This window comes from Schistocerca gregaria, chromosome 2, assembly GCF_023897955.1.
Source record: "Schistocerca gregaria isolate iqSchGreg1 chromosome 2, iqSchGreg1.2, whole genome shotgun sequence".
Lineage (NCBI taxonomy): Eukaryota > Metazoa > Arthropoda > Insecta > Orthoptera > Acrididae > Schistocerca > Schistocerca gregaria.
Window position 1 is genome coordinate 689,233,134 of NC_064921.1, and position 20,593 is coordinate 689,253,726.

General features: G+C 37.3%; 1 protein-coding gene across 3 annotated transcripts in view; it reads left to right on the forward strand.

Moving 5' to 3' along the window:
* The window catches only part of LOC126334771 (probable multidrug resistance-associated protein lethal(2)03659), a 257,707-nt gene that overhangs the window by 222,566 nt on the left and 14,548 nt on the right, over nucleotides 1–20,593 (forward strand). For all 3 annotated transcript variants that reach the window (XM_049997352.1, XM_049997353.1, XM_049997354.1), the window contains 7 exons: nucleotides 4,008–4,158; nucleotides 5,279–5,385; nucleotides 5,474–5,597; nucleotides 5,762–5,932; nucleotides 12,960–13,087; nucleotides 15,947–16,192; nucleotides 18,327–18,499. In XM_049997352.1, coding sequence (XP_049853309.1) covers nucleotides 4,008–4,158; nucleotides 5,279–5,385; nucleotides 5,474–5,597; nucleotides 5,762–5,932; nucleotides 12,960–13,087; nucleotides 15,947–16,192; nucleotides 18,327–18,499 — 1,100 coding nt within the window. The remainder of the gene's footprint in view (nucleotides 1–4,007; nucleotides 4,159–5,278; nucleotides 5,386–5,473; nucleotides 5,598–5,761; nucleotides 5,933–12,959; nucleotides 13,088–15,946; nucleotides 16,193–18,326; nucleotides 18,500–20,593) is intronic.

Consider the following 20,593-nt stretch of genomic DNA (forward strand, 5'->3'; position numbering starts at 1 on the left):
ATGACTCAGTGAACTGTAATCAGTCTGCATTAAAAAAGTAGAAAGTACAACGAACTTGTTTTTGTTATGGTCTTAGGTTGAAGTCTGGTTTGATGCAGCTCTCCTTGCTAGTCTATCCTCTGCAAGTGTCTTCTTCTCTGCGTAACTCCTGCAACCTAAATCCATTTTCACCTGCTTACTGTATTAATCCTTGGGTTTCCTCTAAAAATTCCCCCGCAACCCCTTTCATGAAACTGGAGATTCCTTGACACCTCAGTACATGTCATATTGATGAATCCCTTCATTTAATCAAGTTGTGGCATGAATTTCTTTCGTCCGCAGTTTCATTCAGTACCTCATTTGTTACTCAGTCTACCTATCTAACCTTCAGCATTCATCTGTGGCAGAACATTTCAAAAGCATCTATTCTCTTCTTGTCCAGACTGCTTGTAACCCACATTTTATTTCCATAGAAGGCTGCACTCCAGGCAAATATTTCCATAAGACTTTCTGCCACATAATAATTATTATTATTATTTTATATTTCTCTTCAAAAGCCCTTGCCATGGCCAGTCTGGATTTTATATCCTCTTTGGCCATCCTTTACACCCCCCCCCCCCCCCCTCCACACACACACACACACACACACACACACACACACACACACACACACACACACACACGATTTTATACAAGTAAAATTGATTTTGAGCTCCAGAAATTGGCAGTCTTGATTGCTGGAACATTTGCTGTGATCAGCTCATGAATTTTTGCAGTATTCAGGCAACTTTGTGCCGGCCAAGATGTGTGCATCATTTTGAGACTCACTCTGCATTCACAGGCTGCATCTCCAGAAATGTATCCCTATTGTTTCAAGTTTTGTTTGCACTGTGTCACTCCACTCCGCAGTCGGCTCAGAGCCTTCCATATCTATCTCATTGCCTCAGCGTCACCTGATTTAATTAAATTATTTTCCCTTACACTTGTTTTACTTTTGTTGATGTTCATTTTGTAACCTCCTTTCAGGACACTACCCATTCTGTTCAACTGCTCATCAAAGTATGTCACTGCAGACATCAGTGTTTCCCTGTTTCCACTTGGTTTCCTTTACTGCTTTCTCTGTGTACAAATTAACAACATTGGGAATCTTTGCCTTACTACATTCTCAATTAGTGCTTACCTTTCATGTTCCAAGACTCTGAGAAATGAAATCTTATTTCTGTTCATGTTATACATAACCTCCACTACTTGTATTTTACCCCTCCATCCTGATTTCAGAATTGAAGGAGTTTGGTTACTATTAACACTGTCAAAACCTAGTTTGAAGTGTAAAAATGCTTTAAACATAGATTTGCCTTTCTTTAACTTAGCAGATAAATTGCAGGATCAGTATTACCTTGCATATTGCTCCAGTTCTCTGGAAGCCAAACTGAGTTCCTCAGGGTTGTCTTCTATCAGTTCTTACAATTTGCTGTAAATAATTTGTGTCAGAAATTTGCAACTATGACTTATTAGACTGATAGCTCAGTACTGCTCATCCTCTGTCAACGCCAACCAGTACTACAACCCCCCTACTAACTTTACTTTGCTTCCTCTCCTTCTCCAAAAATGTTGTGTTCAGGTTTGTTTCCCATCTATAGATCATCTAGATCAGGGGCGGGCAAACGTTGCACACGGCTCATGAGCGCACAGTGCTGGACATTTGCTGCTCGTGTGCAATAGTCGACTGGGGCACTGGCGACAGTCGGCAGGTTGCGGCAGTGTAGTGCCAGGCTAAGCTACAGACGTTGATGCGTAGCAACCACTACGTTGTGAACGTTGTATTTCAAGAACCGGAAAATGCAGAATGAAACAAGGAAACGGAGAAGTGGAGATTGCTATCTTTTAAAACGTAATGGGAGAATCATTTTCTCTTTGTGCAAAAACGTGAAAATTCGAAATGTTTAATATGTGGCAGTATTCTTGCTGGTCAGCAAAAGTATAGTATTGATGGCCATTATAACAAATTTCACAAGGATGAGTACAATTTATTGTCGGATTCTGAGCGAATGGGGAAATTGAGCTTCAGAAGAGCAGTCTGATGATTCTAGATGAATCTGTCGTAGTTGGTGTGGTCACGAGAGATCTGCGACTTCCTTTCATCATGTTTCTCATCTAACTGATTTACCATTTTATGGAGCACTGTTTTCAATTTTTCAGGACGACGACAATAATAGCCCAGCAGTCTATGCAAGTTATTAGATTGCGCTTAATATAGCAAGAGCTGGAAAACCATTTCCTGAATTTGTGTCAGTTAAGAGCAAACATCAGTGATGGAAAATTTAAGTAACTGTTTGTGTTTGTCTGTATGTAGAAATTTTGTTCCACTCCACCTGTGATAATTAAATAAAAGGTATCGTAGGTAATAGATACTCTTTCAAACCACGATATCTTTCAAGCACTACTAATCTTATTCCTTCATTCAATAAAGCAAGCTACGAAACAAAACGCATTGCACAGGAAGGATTGGACAGAAGGTATGGTGGGGAGGGGAGATAAGCGGGTGGTCAGCTTGCCCCTGTGTGCACACAGAACACCTGTTAACTGCTGCGTGCAAGTGCACCGCACACGTGCAGGATTCCTGCCAGCCCTTGGTCTAGATGATATTCCACTTTTCAGCCTTCCACTATTTACTTTGTAAGGGCTTTCCATCAGAGCTATTAAGATCCATACAAGTACTTCCCCTTTCTGCAAAGGTCTCATTAGTTTTTCTAAAGGAGGTGTCTCTTCTTCTTGTTACTACAGCCGTTTATTTCTCGTCTAGCCGTTCCTGCTTTGCCATTTTGCTCTTCACATCAATCTAATATTTTAGTTGTTTGTATTCCCCGATGCCTGCTTCATTTACTGCATTTTATATTTTGTTCAATAACCAGTGGATTTTTTATAAATCTAGCACTGTAAATTTGTCGATAATGAGGGTGATTACATGACTGATCAAAAATGAAAACTTGCCTAAAATTTATATGTGTGAATTTAATGTACAAAAACCTTATGTTTTGGTCCCTATAATACTAGGAAGGCCATATGAAAATCTAGTACTGCCTTTCAAGACAATAGTTTTGTCCAGTGTAATGGCAATATGTTAGGAAGGAAAAGCTTGTCTGATAGATTTTTATTTAGAACTGTATATTAAATCCAGGGTTATGTGAAATGTGCTGACGAATATCTTGAGCATGATATTATTGTATAATTTTCAGTTGAAGGGCAAAGATATGGTATGAAGAACAGTTTCAAATTGGGCTGCTCTGAGAAATGGAGCTGGAGTGGCTTCAGATCAAAGTAGCAGATTAATTGCATTGCTGACAAATCCCTGAAAGCAGAGGAATAAACCAGATACAACAAATCAAGACATAGCTTGCTGGAGATACAGCAACCATCACAAAATTTGATTTTATAAAATCGGATACTGATCAACCTGTCTCTTGTGTATCTCAAAATATACTTAGAAACCAGATGCACAGGCAAGTCAGAACACACTTCAGAGTAAGGGGTAGCAAAAGGAGGAAATTGTGGAAATTGACACTGAATTTAATGTATATGTGATAAGCAAAAATTTTGTGTCATGCTTCAGTTAGAAATAAAGAGCTCCTGATTGATTGCAGTTGTGAATTAGAGTTTGCATGGATAATGCACTGACACGTGATACATGAAAAAAGGTTTTTGTAGCATGAATAGTGCCTTCATCCCAGAAAAATTAACTTTCTGAAATTTTCTCACTGTCATTGGATCAGATGCTCCATTCCTCTGTATAGTTCACCAAAAAATGTGTTTATGATAAAAACATTGTTGACTATGATTGTTAGAGCAGGGCATCAGAAAATGACTGACAAATCTCATTACCATACCTCTTTTCATTGTTTCATTCTAGCGTAAGTAACCAGTTTCAACCTTTTTTGTCTGTGCTGTTTTGATAAAAGAGCTGCTGTTCCTCCTATTGCTGTGGAAAAGAAATTTGTACCACTGTTTCATTTTTTATAATTTTATTTCAGATTGGCCTAGCACTTCTTGGTATCATTGTGGTTGTGGCAGTTGTTAACGTTTCACTTCTGATACCTACTGCTGTTATTGGGGTTGTATTCTATATACTTCGCCTGTTCTATCTGTCCACATCTCGGAGTGTCAAAAGACTGGAAGGGATAAGTGAGTAATGAAATGTCTCATTTTTAAAGTAAATACTCCATTGATATGTTTCTGGACTTGGGGCTATAAATGGCTTATTCTTATTTCTGTCTATGTTAGTATCAGAAGAAAAAACATTGGTTCTAGTATGAGTAGTCTTTCTCAGTTTGTAACTCCGCTGACAAATGGCTATTAGGGTTTGTCAAATTACGAATTGCACAAGTAACTGTCAAAATAATAACAAATTAATAACTACATTAGATTTGCTTCTAATAGTGTTACTTGTGCCATAAACAGATATTATCATGGTTAAATCCCAAAGAAAGTGCTTCATTATTGGAAGATTTGAAATGTGAAAGATATACACACTTCGTTTGGAAATCACAATGTCAATTTTCACACAAATTGATTCATTACTAGAGTTATGAATTTAGCAGTTCATTCAGATGAACTAAAACAAAATTTGGTACCATACATTTTTTGCAGCTACAAAGTTCTTTTGTAAGTTTTCAAAATCATGCTCAAAAATAGTTTGTTACCACTGCATGAAAGTCTGTCAATGACATTTTAAATAAATCTAATAAGACTCACCTTTCCAAAATGACTCAAGACACTTCACACTTTTAACAGATCTCATCAGTGTAAAAGTAAATCTACACTGGAAAACATACTTACTATTCTCATGCTGTGCATCATCTCCTGTATGCCAAATTGCACAACATGAGCTCACATCAGTGACATCCATTAACTACACTACCTTACGTATAACTGCAAAATTCACATTCAGTTCATGAAATGATGCTGCCAAAGACTTCAACTAACCATGTGACATCCTACATAGGATGGTATATGGCAGGGAGAAAAAGTGGGGAAAAGAAAAGATACCAGCTAAGCATGTAAATACACAGCGTTGTTTAAAGTTTCACAACAATTGCTGCATTGTTTGAATAAATATTTCTATGCTGTTTGAATCCCATATTACAAGTAAGTCCTCTAACACTGAAGGGCAAGGTTTTTGAGCTGAATAATATCTGCTTAACCTTCCAGAAACAATAATTTCTTTGTCAATGTTTAACTCGTGACTCATTCTAGTGCTAAAAAAAAAAAAAAAAAAATTATGTGTATCTTTGCCCTTTTCCAGCTAGAAGTCCAGTTTTTGCTCACTTGAATGCCTCACTTCAGGGTCTGACAACAATAAGAGCCTTTGGAGCTCAAGAAGTGCTGGAGAAGGAATTTGACAATCATCAGGTGAAAATAAACTTCTCAAATTAGTGTGATTTACTGTAAATGAAAACATTATGAAACACATTTTCTTATTTGAATGTTTTCCTTTCAGGATTTACATTCCTCAGCATGGTTCATTTTCATTGCTTCAAGTCGAGCATTTGGGTTTTGGTTGGATGTAGTGTGTTTGGTATACATAGCACTGGTCACACTCAGTTTCCTGGTAATTGGAGGAGGTGACAAAACATTGTTTCTAGTATTTTTATTTGCTTTCTATAATTTGGAAAAAAAACTCTTGATCCTGCATGAGCTCTGCCATCTTGGCCTGTTTTCACTTCATAAGAGTTAATGAACAGAACTTCAGATCTTTGATTCTGCTTTCTTTGTCATTTTGTTACAGAACGGTTTGGAGGAAATGTTGGCCTTGCCATCACACAATCAATTGGGCTGACTGGAATGTTCCAGTGGGGCATGAGGCAGTCAGCTGAACTAGAAAACCAAATGACTTCAGTGGAACGTGTTTTGGAATACACTACTCTGGAAAAGGAACCTTCACTGGAGTCAGAACAAGGTGCGTGTTATATTCAGTAGAATCTCACCGTAACATCCTTGGTCCATTGTTGCTGGTGGATGATCACTGAAAAAGTTGATTTTGTTTGAAGAAGTACTATTACAAATTTAATGTAAATTTTCAAAGTATGCAAGGAAAAGGTGGACATGAAATTTATTTCAAAAATTGTATAAAAACTAGTGAATCTGAATTTTTGTGGATTACTATAGACAAGACTGCACCTCACTATCCATTTTTACAAAATAACAACAACCTGATCATGCTTTTTTTCTACTTTATCATGGACTGGTCAGGAAGTTATAGCATACAGTTCATTTGTAATAATATCTATGGTGTGATTTAGAGCACTGTGGTTTGATAATGAAGGGCTGCCTTGTAACAGACACCTTTCATTTGTGACATGTGAAACTGAAGAATAACTTAGATGAAATTTAAATCAGAATTGAAAGCATGTTGCAGTCTTCAGTACTTTGACATATTTGAGCTGATAGTGAGGTACTACTTATTGCAGTATTTGTATAATATTTTCTGTAAACAGAGCTCTACAGTTTCAAAATAAAGCATATCATCATGGAACAACCAAAAGCTACTATAATGTGTTTGATTCTTTTTTTCATCAGTTTCGAACTACATGAAAAAGATTAATTACTGTGAATTACATAATTGTTTTCAGTTGCAGCATCTGTCACATCTGATGCATATATGTACATGTGACATGTGCTGCAAGTGAAAACTGTTGGAGTATGTTTTTGACACCAAGGAACATCCCTTTAACTTGACTACAACTTGACATCTGTGTTTGTAAAGAAGTGATTTAGAAAAGTCTCTAAGTAGTGCAGCAAGCTACTGCTCACAGGCATGGTCCACGAGGGAAAGGAAATAACTAAATTGTAAACTTTGGAAATATAATGCTAATGGCAAGCACTGAGAATCACTGACCACCAATGACGAACTTCTGGAAAGAATAGAGAGAAAAGCTTTGCACAAACAATAAATAAAAGGAGACGTACATTCATCTCTAAAGTTCTCTGCCACTCCAGTTGTGTCCCAATATTATTGAAGAGAAGTTGAACGAAAAAGAGACGAAGACCCTGAGACCAATCTGTGAATGCCGTAAAGGAAGGAGAACCATACCACTAGATGGAAATGTTTGTGACATTGCAAGGAAGCCTACTGATTGGCCATCATATTGCATGCCAACCATAGTGTTGAAGAGAATAATAAGACACTAATTGATGCTATCAGTTTGATAATTTCATTTATTTATTCATGTATTCTGTTAACATTTAATTTTTGATGGTAACAAATATTTTTATCCGGAAATTTTGGATACAGTATTCACACACTCACAAAATGCATGAAAGAGGTACCACATTTGAAACTGTGTAAAAAAGATACAAAGAAAGTTTTGCAACGTAAATTTTCATGGAAAACAATAATTTTGCATCCTTCAAAACAAGTTGTCAAATTAACTCTTCGTTTCATCTGGAGGTTGAGAATATTAATTTATCCCAAGCCAAAAACAAAGTTTTTATTCAGAAGTTACCTCCTTTTCATCTTGATTTCTGTGAGGGAACCATTGAATTGAATTGAATTTTATTTGATCCTGTAAGATTACATTGTGTACAGTAAATGTAGGTGTAATATAGGACATGTCAAAGTATTAACATTCTTTATCACTTATTTTTCTACACCTGTAGCATTCATTTTTACATCACTGATTATGAGTAACAATATATACAAATTTAATGGAATAAGTATTCTGCAACACTGTAAAACTCTCTTTCAATGAGATAGTCTTTAAGTTTCTTTGAAAAGTCATTGTGAAGTACACTATCTTGCAGGTTTTTGGGCAGACTTCTTGGTAGTCTGATACCAGAGTACTGGGGTCCTTTTTCTAGCATTGCCAGTCAGTGGGGTATGCTCCGTACTTCATTCTTCTTTCTTGTATTGTGGGTGTGTACACTAGCATTTGTAATCCAGTCCTCACTACCTTTTGTGATATACATTATTGTTTTGTATATGTAAAACGATGAAAGAGTTAAGATACCTAAATTCTTGAAACAGTTTCTGCATGTTTCAGAGGTCTTACTTCTTAAAATGGTTCTAAATTTTTTAAATGTGAACACTTGTTTTGTCTCTTGTTTGTTTGGGTTTCCCCACACAGTCACTCCATACTGTAAGTTGTTGTTGTTGTTGTTGTTGTTGTTGTTGTGGTGGTCTTCAGTCCTGAGATTGGTTTGATGCTGCCCTCCAATACTAAATTGGTGATCCCTTGATGCCTCAGAACATGGCCTACCAACCGATCCCTTCTTCTGGTCGAGTTGTGCCACAAACTTCTCCCCAATCCTATTCAATACTTCCTCATTAGTTATGCTATCTACCCATCTAATCTTCAGCATTCTTCTGTAGCACCACATTTCGAAAGCCTCTATTCTCTTCTTGTCCAAACTATTTATCGTCCATGTTTCACTTCCATACATGGCTACACTCCATACAAATACTTTCAGAAACGACTTCCTGACTCTTAAATCTATACTCGATGTTAACAAATTTCTCTTCTTCAGAAACGCTTTCCTTGCCATTGCCAGTCTACATTTTATATCCTCTCTACTTCAACCATCATCAGTTATTTTACTTCCTAAGTAGCAAAACTCCTTTACTACTTTGTCTCATTTCCTAATCTAATTCCCTCAGCATCACCCGATTTAATTTGACTACATTCCATTATCCTCGTTTTGCTTTTGTTGATGTTCATCTTATATACTCCTCTCAAGACACTGTCCATTTCATTCAACTGCTCTTCCAAGTCCTTTGCTGTCTCTGACAGAATTACAATTCATCGGTGAACCTCAAAGTTTTTATTTCTTCTCCATGAATTTTAATACCTACTCCAAATTTTTCTTTTGTTTCCTTTACTGTTTGCTCAGTATACAGATTGAATAACATCGGTGAGAGGCTACAACCTTGTCTCACTCCCTTTCCAACCACTGCTTCCCTTTCATACCCCTCGACTCTTATAACTGCCATCTGGTTTCTGTACAAATTGTAAATAGTCTTTCGCTCCCTGTATTTTACCCCTGCCACCTTCAGAATTTGAAAGAGAGTATTCCAGTCAACATTGTCAAAAGCTTTCTCTAAGTCTACAAATGCTAGAAATGTAGGTTTGCCTTTCCTTAATCTATCTTCTAAGATAAGTCGTAAGGTCAGTATTGCCTCACGTGTTCCAATATTTCTACGGAATCCAAACTGATCTTCCCCGAGGTCGGCTTCTACTAGTTTTTCCATTTGTCTGTAAAGAATTCGTGTTAGTATTTTGCAGCTGTGGCTTATTAAACTGATAGTGCGGTAATTTTCACATCTGTCACCACCTACTTTCTTTGGGATTGGAATTATTATATTCTTCTTGAAGTCTGAGGGTATTTTTCCTGTCTCATACATCTTGCTCACCAGATGGTAGAGTTTCGTCAGGACTGGCTCTCCCAAGGCCGTCAGTAGTTCCAATGGAATGTTGTCTACTCCGGGGGCCTTGTTTTGACACAGGTCTTTCAGTGCTCTGTCAAACTCTTCACGCAGTATCGTATATCCCATTTCATCTTCATCTTCATCTACATCCTTTTCCATTTCCATAATATTGTCCTCAAGTACATCACCCTTGTATAGGCCCTCAATATACTCCTTCCACTTTTTTGCTTTCCATTCTTTGCTTAGAACTGGGTTTCCATCTGAGCTCTTGATGTTCATGCAAGTGGTTCTCCTTTTTCCAAAGGTCTCTTTAATTTTCCTGTAGGCAGTATCTATCTTATCCCTAGTGAGACAAGCCTCTACATCCTTACATTTGTCCTCTAGCCATCCCTGCTTAGCCATTTTCCATTTCCTGTCGATCTCATTTTTGAGGCTTTTGTATTCATTTTTGCCTGCTTCATTTATTGCATTTTTATATTTTCTCCTTTCATCAATTAAATTCAATATTTCTTCTGTTACCCAAGGAATTCTACTAGCCCTCGTCTTTTTACCTACTTTATCCTCTGCTGCCTTCACTACTTCATCCCTCAAAGCTACCCATTCTTCTTCTATTGTATTTCATTCCCCCATTCCTGTCAATTGTTCCCTTATGCTCTCCCTGAAACTCTGTACAACCTCTGGTTCTTTTTAGTTTTTCCAGGTCCCATCTCCTTAAATTTCCACCTTTTTGCAGTTTCTTCAGTTTTAATCTACAGGTCACAACCAATAGATTGTGGTCAGTCCACATCTGCCCCTGGAAATGTCTTGCAATTTAAAACGTGGTTCATAAATCTGTCTTACCATTACTTGCCATTTCTTCCTCACTGCTGCTCTTTAACGAATTTGTTCCAACATTTATAAACACCTTATTATAGTTATGTCTGGTTTCAGAATCTGGGTCTGTAGTATCTTGTCTTGCATTTACCATATTTTTAAAATGTTTACCGAGTTAATGTATTCTAATGCCAGGTCGCACGTTGATCTTGCAGTTGGGGACAGCGATATTCTTCATCAGCGAATTGCCAATTATTAAAAAGTCATTTTCCTTTCGTTGCGTATCTGTCGCCTTGTTTTTCCTTTTGCTGTATGTCACCACCTTCCATTTATATTTATCTTCCGGTTTTTGGCTTACTGAGTTTACCGAGACATCAACGGGAACAGTTGAAATGTTGTTTTTAAAGTACGATCGGTCACTCGTATTTTTGCGATCTTCTTGCTTTTCCATTTGATGGCTTTTACACACACAGGACTTCTTTTCTTGTATTAATGTATCGTTTTCTTTCTTGATGGTCGAAAGTTCAGTTTTTAATGCCTCAATGTCACTTCGTAGTAACTTTGTAATTTCGTTTTTTGTATCAGCTACACTTACAAGCTCGGCTGTTTTGTCACATAAACAACCGTGACATGTCCACGGAAACCTGTGAAATCCCATGGAGCTATACCTAAACTCTTGTAAGGATAAGCCTGATAATCATCCAATAATTAATGCAGCATTTCAGGTGGTGTAAAAGAGCATTGCTTCATAGCTGCATGTATAAAGAATGTACCCTGAACTATAAAAACTGTTAGAGAGTCCCTGTGACAACTCTGAGCAACCACTTACCAATTTTTCTTTCTCATATTTTGTGTGTCGAGGATTATATGCTCTACCTCTTCATGACTGTTAAAGGTTAAAGACAAAAATAAATCGGCCTGTTAAAAATGAAATATTTCTTTCTTACTCTTCTTTGCCTGAAAGCAGGAAAGGGCAGCCTTTGGTGACATATGGGCCTGATCCACCAACTTACTTACTCACGGGCTGACTCCGTTACGTGCCGTGACAGCAGTACTTCTCGCACATAAAGTGGAAAGTACAGCATCTATGATGATGATGTTTATGGGATTATATACCAGTATCAGTGGCACCCCTTTCGTGCCATGCCAAGCCAACAAATTGTGCCTCAAAATGTGCATTTTTTGGAGTACATTTATTTTATGTTCATGTCATGTTACATAAGCATTGTGAACATTGTTTCTTTACTTACAATGTTTAACAATAGCTTTGTCATGAGCTGCAAAACTGAGGCAAACTGAGCATTGGCATATCCAAAACTCATCCCATGTAGAGCACAATGTGAGCACCTCATTCTCTCTCCCATGAATGTCTTCCACAGGCTGGACTGAAACCAGTCAGTTGCCCACCAGTGCCGTAAAGTGTAAAATATCTCCTACCTTAAAAGCATTTCTTCCAAACATGGCACAATCATCACTTAAGAAGCCCAAAAGAATTGTAACTATGTATGTGCCCTACTGTTAAAGATGTTATATGCATTTATCACTGTTACATCAGATGAGCACTGTACCTTGAGATCATCCTGCTTACCTCAGCCTGTGCTGGAATTCCACATTCAGGAGTATTAATGATGCAGACTTTGGATAGATATAATTATATTAAAATAAGTATTTGAAGTGTGTTACCTTCTGAGTCTGTGTTTAAATTCTTTTCCATTCTGGTCTGCTGCTTCTTTATTTAATGTTCAGAATAACTGCGGCAATTCTTTCTGTCTCAGACTACTTCTTCCCTGCAGTTGTTTCTGTGCTGTGAATCTTAAAACTCATCCGTTTTTTAACTTTCTACTAATTAATGCAAAGCACCTTGTATTGAACATGATTATGTTGCTGCTTCAAATACAGTGAGAACACTTAATAAGGCTGTGGGGATTCATAAATGTGTGCTGTATAACAACCATCGGTGATAGATCAGTTGTGATCTGACAGACAGTGTGTCTTATTTTCTTCTAAAGTGGCTCTCTCATTGTCACAGAAGACACTGTTCCATGGTGCACATCACATCTCCAAGCTAGGGCACTGCAGCATGGGATAAACTGCCAAACCAGTAACTATAATGAAGTGTAGAAAAGCTGCTACTTACTTGCAGATACTTTGTGTCCATCCAAACAATTATAAACTTCTAAACAGTATGGTATTCTAGAATAACAAAGTAATAACAAGGACTTTCATTGTGATGACAATCATTCATCAGTTCATCAGTCCAGTACACATTGCGCAACACAACACTTCATCAAAGTGACACATTACACAACATTTTCCTCATTGGTTATTTTTGTTGTTGTTGTTATTCATTCTTTACATTTTTAATCTGTCTGGGGGATTCATTTGCCAATTGATTTATTTAGGAAAAAGGAGAGGGATAGGGGTAGCTTGAGGAGAGGAAGATCACATACGAGACTACTAAAGAGGATTATGATAATAAGTGAGCAAGATGTTAGTGCACATGCAATAAAAACAGCAGTAACATTTCACAGATGTAGCTGATACGTTTACTGTGGACAGATGAACATGTTCCCTACTCAAATATTTATCCATGTACTACCTACTATTAAATTCTGTAATGCTCCTAGAGGTAACAGTGCATATTTTCTGATAACTGTCATATTTGTGTGTTCATGTGGTACTGAGTTATCCAGAAAATCATTGTGAAATTGTGTGAAGAAATCAGTATTATAGATTCTTATGTTTTCAGGTAAAAAGCCACCTGCCAACTGGCCAAAGAATGGAGAGATTGTATTCAAGAGCATGTATTTGAGGTATGCTAAGGATGAGCCTCCAGTGCTGAAGAATCTGAACTTTGTTGTCCAAGCAAAAGACAAGGTACAAAGTAATAAATAAGCAGATGGAACTGACATTCTTTCCAGCACTGTGTGTTGAATGAACAGCAGATATCCTCTTTTTTTCATGTGCATAAATTTAAAAAAGGGTAACAATCCTTGCGACATCTGTGTAACAAATATTCCAAATTTTTTTGCTGAGAAATGGTACTAAAATTTTTTTAAACAGATTGTTTTTCATCATAGTTGGAGGTTATAATTATACAAAATTATCAGCAGATTGTGCACTGATTTGAAACTTCTTGGCAGACTTAAACTGTGTACTGTGACCAGGACTTGAACCAGGGAACTTTGCCTTTTGCAGAAATGTGCTTTACTGAGGTATTGAAGCACAACTGAAGACCCATTCTCTCAAATTTATTTCTGCGAGCATCTTATCTCCTACCTTCCAAAATTCAGAGTGAAAATTCAGAGTGAAAATTCATTCTGGAAACAATCCACTAGGCTGTAGTTGAGTGTGTTCACAGTATCCTTTCTTCCAGGAGTGGTAGCCTGGCAAAATATGCAAGACAACTTCTATGAAGTCTGCGATGTAGGATATGGGGTATTGGGGCGAAGTAAAGCTGTGAAGTTGGCATTATTTAAAACTTTTTGGGCTATTAGGCCAAGGTCGATGTATAACACTTTCTCCTAACATTTCCTCTCCATGTGCAGGGTACACATTCTTAGGTTAAATGGTGAACCTCTGAAGATGTCTCGTGCAGTCTGAGAGGAAATCTTAGGAGAAAGTTTAATACATCAACTAGGGCTTAATAGCCCAGAAGTTTAAAGTGATGTCACTACCAACCATGAAAGCTTACATTGTATGATCACTGTGAGAATGGGTTGTGAGTCATGCTTGGACAGCTCAGCCAGTAGAGCACTTGCAAGCAAGAGGCAATGTTCCCAGGTTGAAGTCCCAGTCAGCCTTACAGTTTTAATATGCTAGGAACTTTGTCACAGTTATGACTCGTGGAACATGCAAATAACTAACTAGCTGTCATATGTGCTATAGTTAGTAAAAATACTCTTAGCAGTCACTTCAGTCATTTTTTCCCCTTTGCAAAAAGAAGTCTCACATGTATTCATTTACTTTCATTTTCTATGTAGTGTGAAATAATATTATAATGATTAGCATCCTTAAACATTCCATATTAATGATTTTTTTTTGGGGGGGGGGGGGGGGGGAGGGGGAGGGAGTAATCCTCTTTCAGTACATAAAAAAGTGGTTTCCATTATTTTTTTCAAGCAAAATAATATCGGGTGTAACTTCAGCACAAAGTGGAAGGACCACTTACAACCGGTATTCCTGAACCTCCCTATTGGACCTGTAACAAAATAATTTTATATAAGTCATTTTCAATATATCTTTTATAGCATACATGCAATGATTGAAAAATATTAAGCTCTAACAAAATGGTGATGTGTTGAACAAAACGTAAATTCCCCCCCCCCTCCCCCCCACCACCACCACCACCAAAAAAATGAAAAAATACACAAAAGTGTGCACCAAAAAAGATTGCATCAAAGAAATTTAATTTCTTTACTGGTTTCATGTACTTAGTGCCCTTCTTCAGAAGGTTTTATCTCTCTCTTCTGGAGAAGGGCACTAAGAAAGTAGTTGCTTATTACTTCATTATGTATGCTAGAGTTCCTGAGGATAGATAAAATACCAAACTGAAAATAGAATTTTGAAGATGTGCAAAATGGTTGTGTATGCTGACAGAGAATTCAATTTAGAATGTCGGCATCAAATTACAATGCAAATTTTATGTAGTGCTCTGAAGTTATTTTCCTGCCAATTTGAAAAATGATTTTCTGAAAAACATGTTCAAAGTTTTGAGTTTTATTTTTTGTAGTTCCCAATAGCCTTGCTGCAATGGTAATACCAGTTCCCATAAGATCACCGAAGTTAAGTGCTGTCATGCTTGGCAAGAACTTGGATGGGTGACCATCTGAGCACTGCTGGCAAATGAGGTACACTCAGCCCTTGTGAGGCAACTTCAGGAGCTACTTGATCGAGAAGTAGTGGCTCTGGTCATGAGAACTGACAACGGTCAGGAGAGTGGTGTGCTGATGACGTGTTGTTCTGTATCCATATCTAGTGTACTGTTGGGCTTTCCAAGGCCTGTTCAGAGTTTTTTGTAGTTACATTAAACCTACCTCTAATTAATGATCCATGGACCATAAAACAATCCCTTCAGATCAAAAACAAGGCCCTCCTCCATCTTCTTTGTGGCCATGGTGGTCCTGTGGGTCTGTTTGGCTACTTCTGTCATCCACTGCTTTGTTTGCTCGGTGCACTTTTTGTTTGCTAAAGCACACAGGTTGTAACAGACTGGGTGGAACCAAAGTTTGAGCACATTCATAATTTCCATAATACCTGCTAAGGCTGTCATTGAAATTACTTGCTGCCACATTGGCCACGGGATTTTTCCCCAGCTGTGAATGGTTTTGGAGACACTTTTTTCACTAATCATCTTGTAACTTGATAGTGAAGTTGATGAGCTTGGGATGAAAGTTACAATAAAAAAGATATGTTAGAAATTTTAAGCAAAAAATGTTTTTTGATGTTCTTAAAAAGAACTACTTCCTGTATTCATAAAATGTGGCAGGCATTCTGCAAAGATGAAATCCTTTTCTTAACATTGTACCAGGAATGGTAGCCTAGTAAATAATAAGTTTAGTATTTAAGATGCACCTGCCTCAGGGATATAATATATATATTTTTTAAATGACAAAAATAGACTGAATGACTTTTATAGCCTAAAGTTTCTCAACTGCTGTGCTTTTTATATTCTGTAACTGTTTTGAAATGGAAAACTGATTATTTAAGTTTCTGACAAATCTTGTGTGTTTTCAGGTGGGTATTGTGGGCCGCACTGGAGCAGGAAAGTCGTCTTTAATAGCATCACTGTTTAGGCTGGCTGATATTGAGGGATCTATTATTATAGATAAGATCGACACGGCTACAATTGGATTGCATGATTTGCGTAGCAAAGTTTCTATTATTCCTCAAGAACCAGTTCTCTTCTCGGGAACAATGCGTAAAAACTTGGACCCATTTGATGAACATCCTGATCATGTATTGTGGAAAGCTCTTGAAGAGGTAAATGAAGTGCTCTGTAGATAGGATATCTATAAGCTTTAGATAGGTGCTCAGACAGAAAATGAAATATTTCGGAAATATGTTTTTGAATTATAATTAACATGATGTGTAGAGGGAGCAGCAAGAAATATTTGTTTCTAGATGATGTGAAACTGAAAATTGATATATTGGCGTAAGCCGTTTCTGTTCAAAAAGTCGTGCTGGCTTAACTGTCTCCTCTGATGTCACTTAAGCGTATTACTACTTCTGATAACATTGGTGACTTTGTTAATCATTAGAATTACTTTTTACTTGTATCAGTTAGGTGGAAAAGTATGAAACTTCCTGGCGTATTAAAACTGCACGGCAGACTGTACTCAGTCGGGTCTTTTGCCTTTCATGGGCAAGTGCTCTGCCAAGTAAAGCTGTGAGACAGATTGTGCGTTGTGCTTGGTTAGATCAGTTTGGAGAGCACTGCCCACAAAATGAGTGGTCTGACACACAGTTTCTGACAGTAAGTTTCATATCAGTGCACAGTTTTCTGCAGAGTGAATACTTCACTCTGAAGGTGAAAAGTAGATCAAACAGTCAGATGTCAGTAACATGCTGCAATGATATTTCAGAGCAGACTCTTTGTGGCCAGATTTGTCTATATTGGTGAAAGTACTCTAACTTCCTTATTTCAGACCCCCTTGGTGCAAAGTGTGATGCTCACTGTTGCCACTGCATGTGGTGTTTGAGCTCGTGCACTTCTGCTGAAGGTTCGTGTATTGCTCCAAATGCCCTCTGAGGTGTAATCTCAAGACATTGATATTGGATTGCTTGTTTTCACATGATAAAACCCTGAAGTTGTCAGATGTCTAAATCACGAAGTTCTGTTATTACAGGTTTTCATGCAGTACATAATTGGAAACTGACATCTCAATTGATAAATTTCCAATGTTTAATTAAGATGAAGTTCTAAAACATACAGACCTGTATTTGTAAGCTACTAGTAATCACCATCTGCCACAATGGGTGCCCAGAAGACGTAGATTATGTGAATCCAAACCATCTCAAATGTCAATAGCCAGTAAGAACAGTTTGAATGCCGCCAGACTGTTTTTCTGGAAAATGGATATTCATCTCAACATACACAGAGTACTCCAGATATATAAACAGCAGCCAAGAAAGAGGATGAGACCTTCAAGATAATAGCTTACGTGCCATATATTGGAAATGTTTCTGTGAAAATAAACAGAGTACTATGAAAACATAAGGTTACAGTGATCTTTCATCTCCCAACAAAAATCTTTGTGCTTCTGGGATCAATAAAAGTTGACTTGGAGCTGCAAAAGGCAGTTGTTTATAGGATTCTGTGCAAGTGTGGCAAATCTCATAAAGAGCACACAGTGTGATACGTTCAGCAATGCATTATGGAACACCAGCAGCATGCTTGCTTCCTCCAGGTCAGGAAGTCTGCTCTTGCTAAACACAGCAGTTTTACTGGTCATTCATTGAAGTACAGTGAAGCATAAATCGTGGCCCTTACTAAACTTTTGGAATGACTGTATCATGAATTATTTAAAATAAATCAAATATCAGCAATATTGGAAATAAGACTGGATGTGACCTTTATCAATCGGGTTTGAGGTTTCCTGTTAGATACTGCATGGAACCTTGTCACAGAAAAACTTTGCGTACTGTGCAGCCAGCATCATTATGCAGTTTTTTCATGTGAAGAGAGTTGATCAAAAATTGTTGAGCCAAGCTTTCCCCATGGAGGATGCTTGGAGGGTGCTTGGAGGAGTGCGCGGTCGTTTAGCAGTGCGCAGATGTTTAGCAGTGCGATCAATTAATACTTAAACAGTGACAATTAGGTGCACCATACATGCACTAGAAGGGTCATAAATAGGAGAGCGCAGTGTACTTTGGCCAGTGACCACCTAAAGACAGCAAGAACACTAGACATTGAAGTATTGTGACAAATTATCAACATCTGGCAATTCAACCAAAATTTTATGGAGAAATGTATGTATCAGAAGAGTTTCAAAATTTCACAGGAATTCTTATTTTTCTTTTCCAAAAATTTTCAAATCTGTTAGGTTACATGTTTGCATTTAATTATTATTTATGGCATTATTTATATTTTAACTCAAGTTAAAACTTTCCTCAGGTGGAACTGAAAGAAGCTGTTGAGGACCTGACAGCTGGCTTAAATTCAAAAATGTCCGAGGGGGGCACAAATTTCAGTGTGGGTCAACGACAATTGGTGTGTTTGGCAAGAGCCATTATAAGAAAGAACAAAATCCTTGTGATGGATGAAGCAACAGCCAATGTGGACCCAAAGTATGTACATAATCTTGGTGCACAAACTGCGAAGCATATTAAAGTTTCTGCTGTTATTTACAATTCAGAATGTCATTACCATTATTATGATAAACCCATTTAACATAATGATCAGATGTGAAAGCAACATAACATACAGTTGTTACAGATCAGTTGAAATATTTTCCCCAATGGCTATTCTATATGACAGGAGCTTAAACAAATCTAGTGTAGCAAAGTTCAGCACACAATGTTACTTGAGCAAAACCTTATTGGATTACATGTTCCCTCATATTAAAAAAATTAATGATATGGCAGAGTAAATTCAAGATATATATTTAAGGTTATCAGTGTAGCATGAATTTTTTTTGACAGAGCTTGCTTATACCCAAAAGTGTAGTTGCATTTGACCTACATGCTGGTCGGGTCAGGATGTTGGAAGACATTTTTAGTTACCTGTGTTTGCGTGGTAAAGGGAGACCAGGTGATGACACACCCTTCCTGTACACCAGACTAGACATCAATGCTCTGAATTAAATCCCTGACCTATCCACAATGTCTTGTAAAGTGAGAGAATGAGGCATTGTTGATGACAATTCATTTAACCTTGTTGAACTCCTCTTTGTGTTATTTGGCAGTAGTAGCCTCCATGCTGACATTCTTGTTCACCCTTACTTTCATTTCCAGAATCACATGTAATAAAAACACAATATTACACTTAATAAGCAGTTATTGTTTACATGTATAAGGGGGACAGTCAAATGAAACTGATACAAATGAAAAAAGTTTATTATTTCAAAAGTAATTGACATGACTGTTAAAGTGTGTGTTCCTCTGCGAGACAAGACCCTCAATGCCTTCCTGGGAAAATGTTTGCAGTTGCGAATGGAATCAGTATTGTGCCATAACAGGTCATGCACTTCATCATCTGAAGCAAATCAGTACCCATGAATATCTTTCTTCCTAGCTCCAAAACTATGGAAATGGCAAGGAGAGAGACAGGAACTTTGTGAAGGATGTGTAAGATCTTCCCAGCGAAACTTCTGCACTGTAATTGAAACACACTGTCAACAAAATGCCCATCCACATGTTTTCAAGGTTGCTAACGAAATTCAGCCTACATTTCCATTTATCATATGTAGTTAGGTGTCAAAATGAAGTCTTAAAATATGAGACAAAGTAGCCAGTTATTTTTGATTTTATGTTTGTCAACTCTGATCAACAGTTAAATACAACAATAAAAACAAATGAACTAGTATTTCCTTCAGTTGTCAGACTATCACCCAGAATGGAATCCCTATTCATGGTCAAGATGATTGGGTGTTATCATGTGCTTGCTAGCTGAAACTGTGAGTGGAAGTGACGAGTTATCAATAAGCACACACAAAAAGAAAGAAAACTTGCTACCTTTCAGAGCAATCCTTAAAAAAAGAACTCTCTCTCTCTCGTTTCCATCATAATAAGAATTACTGTACATATGAATGTAAAACAATCTAAAATGTTTCACATATTGGAAAATGGGTACAGTGGTCAGAATATTCTGGGGAAGAGGTAAGATTTTCCTGTTAATGAGAAACGTAGCAGTTTTATTAAATTCAAAACCATATATACATCATTAAGCTCAGTTGATTAAATCCTTGATATAATTGACATATGTAAATCATGGTAAGTCTCATCTCTGCTGAAAGATAAATCAAAAGAGCCAATTCCAGATTTTTGCAATGATCTTAAATTTTAAGCACTCTGCAAGTAGTCTAGGTCACTACCAGATAAAAGAAGTGTACATGATAGGATAGCTACTCCGTTTAAAAATATCTTTGTTACATTATTATGATGATCAATGTCTGTTGCTCGAGATTTTGCATTTTTAGCAAGAGAAAAAAAATTAAATTAAAAGTGCATTCTGTCTGAAGGACGAGACACTGCTACACTCTAAAGCCATATGAAATGAAAGAAATATATTCAGAATTGTGAATAAGTTCAGACTGTAGCTGCACAGTTTATAAGTGACAAATGAAAATTTGTGCCATACCTGGATTTCCCGCTTTACATGAATGGTTGGTGTAACCACTTCAGCTAGCATCGCTCACCTCCAGGACCAATCCAAACGTCCAC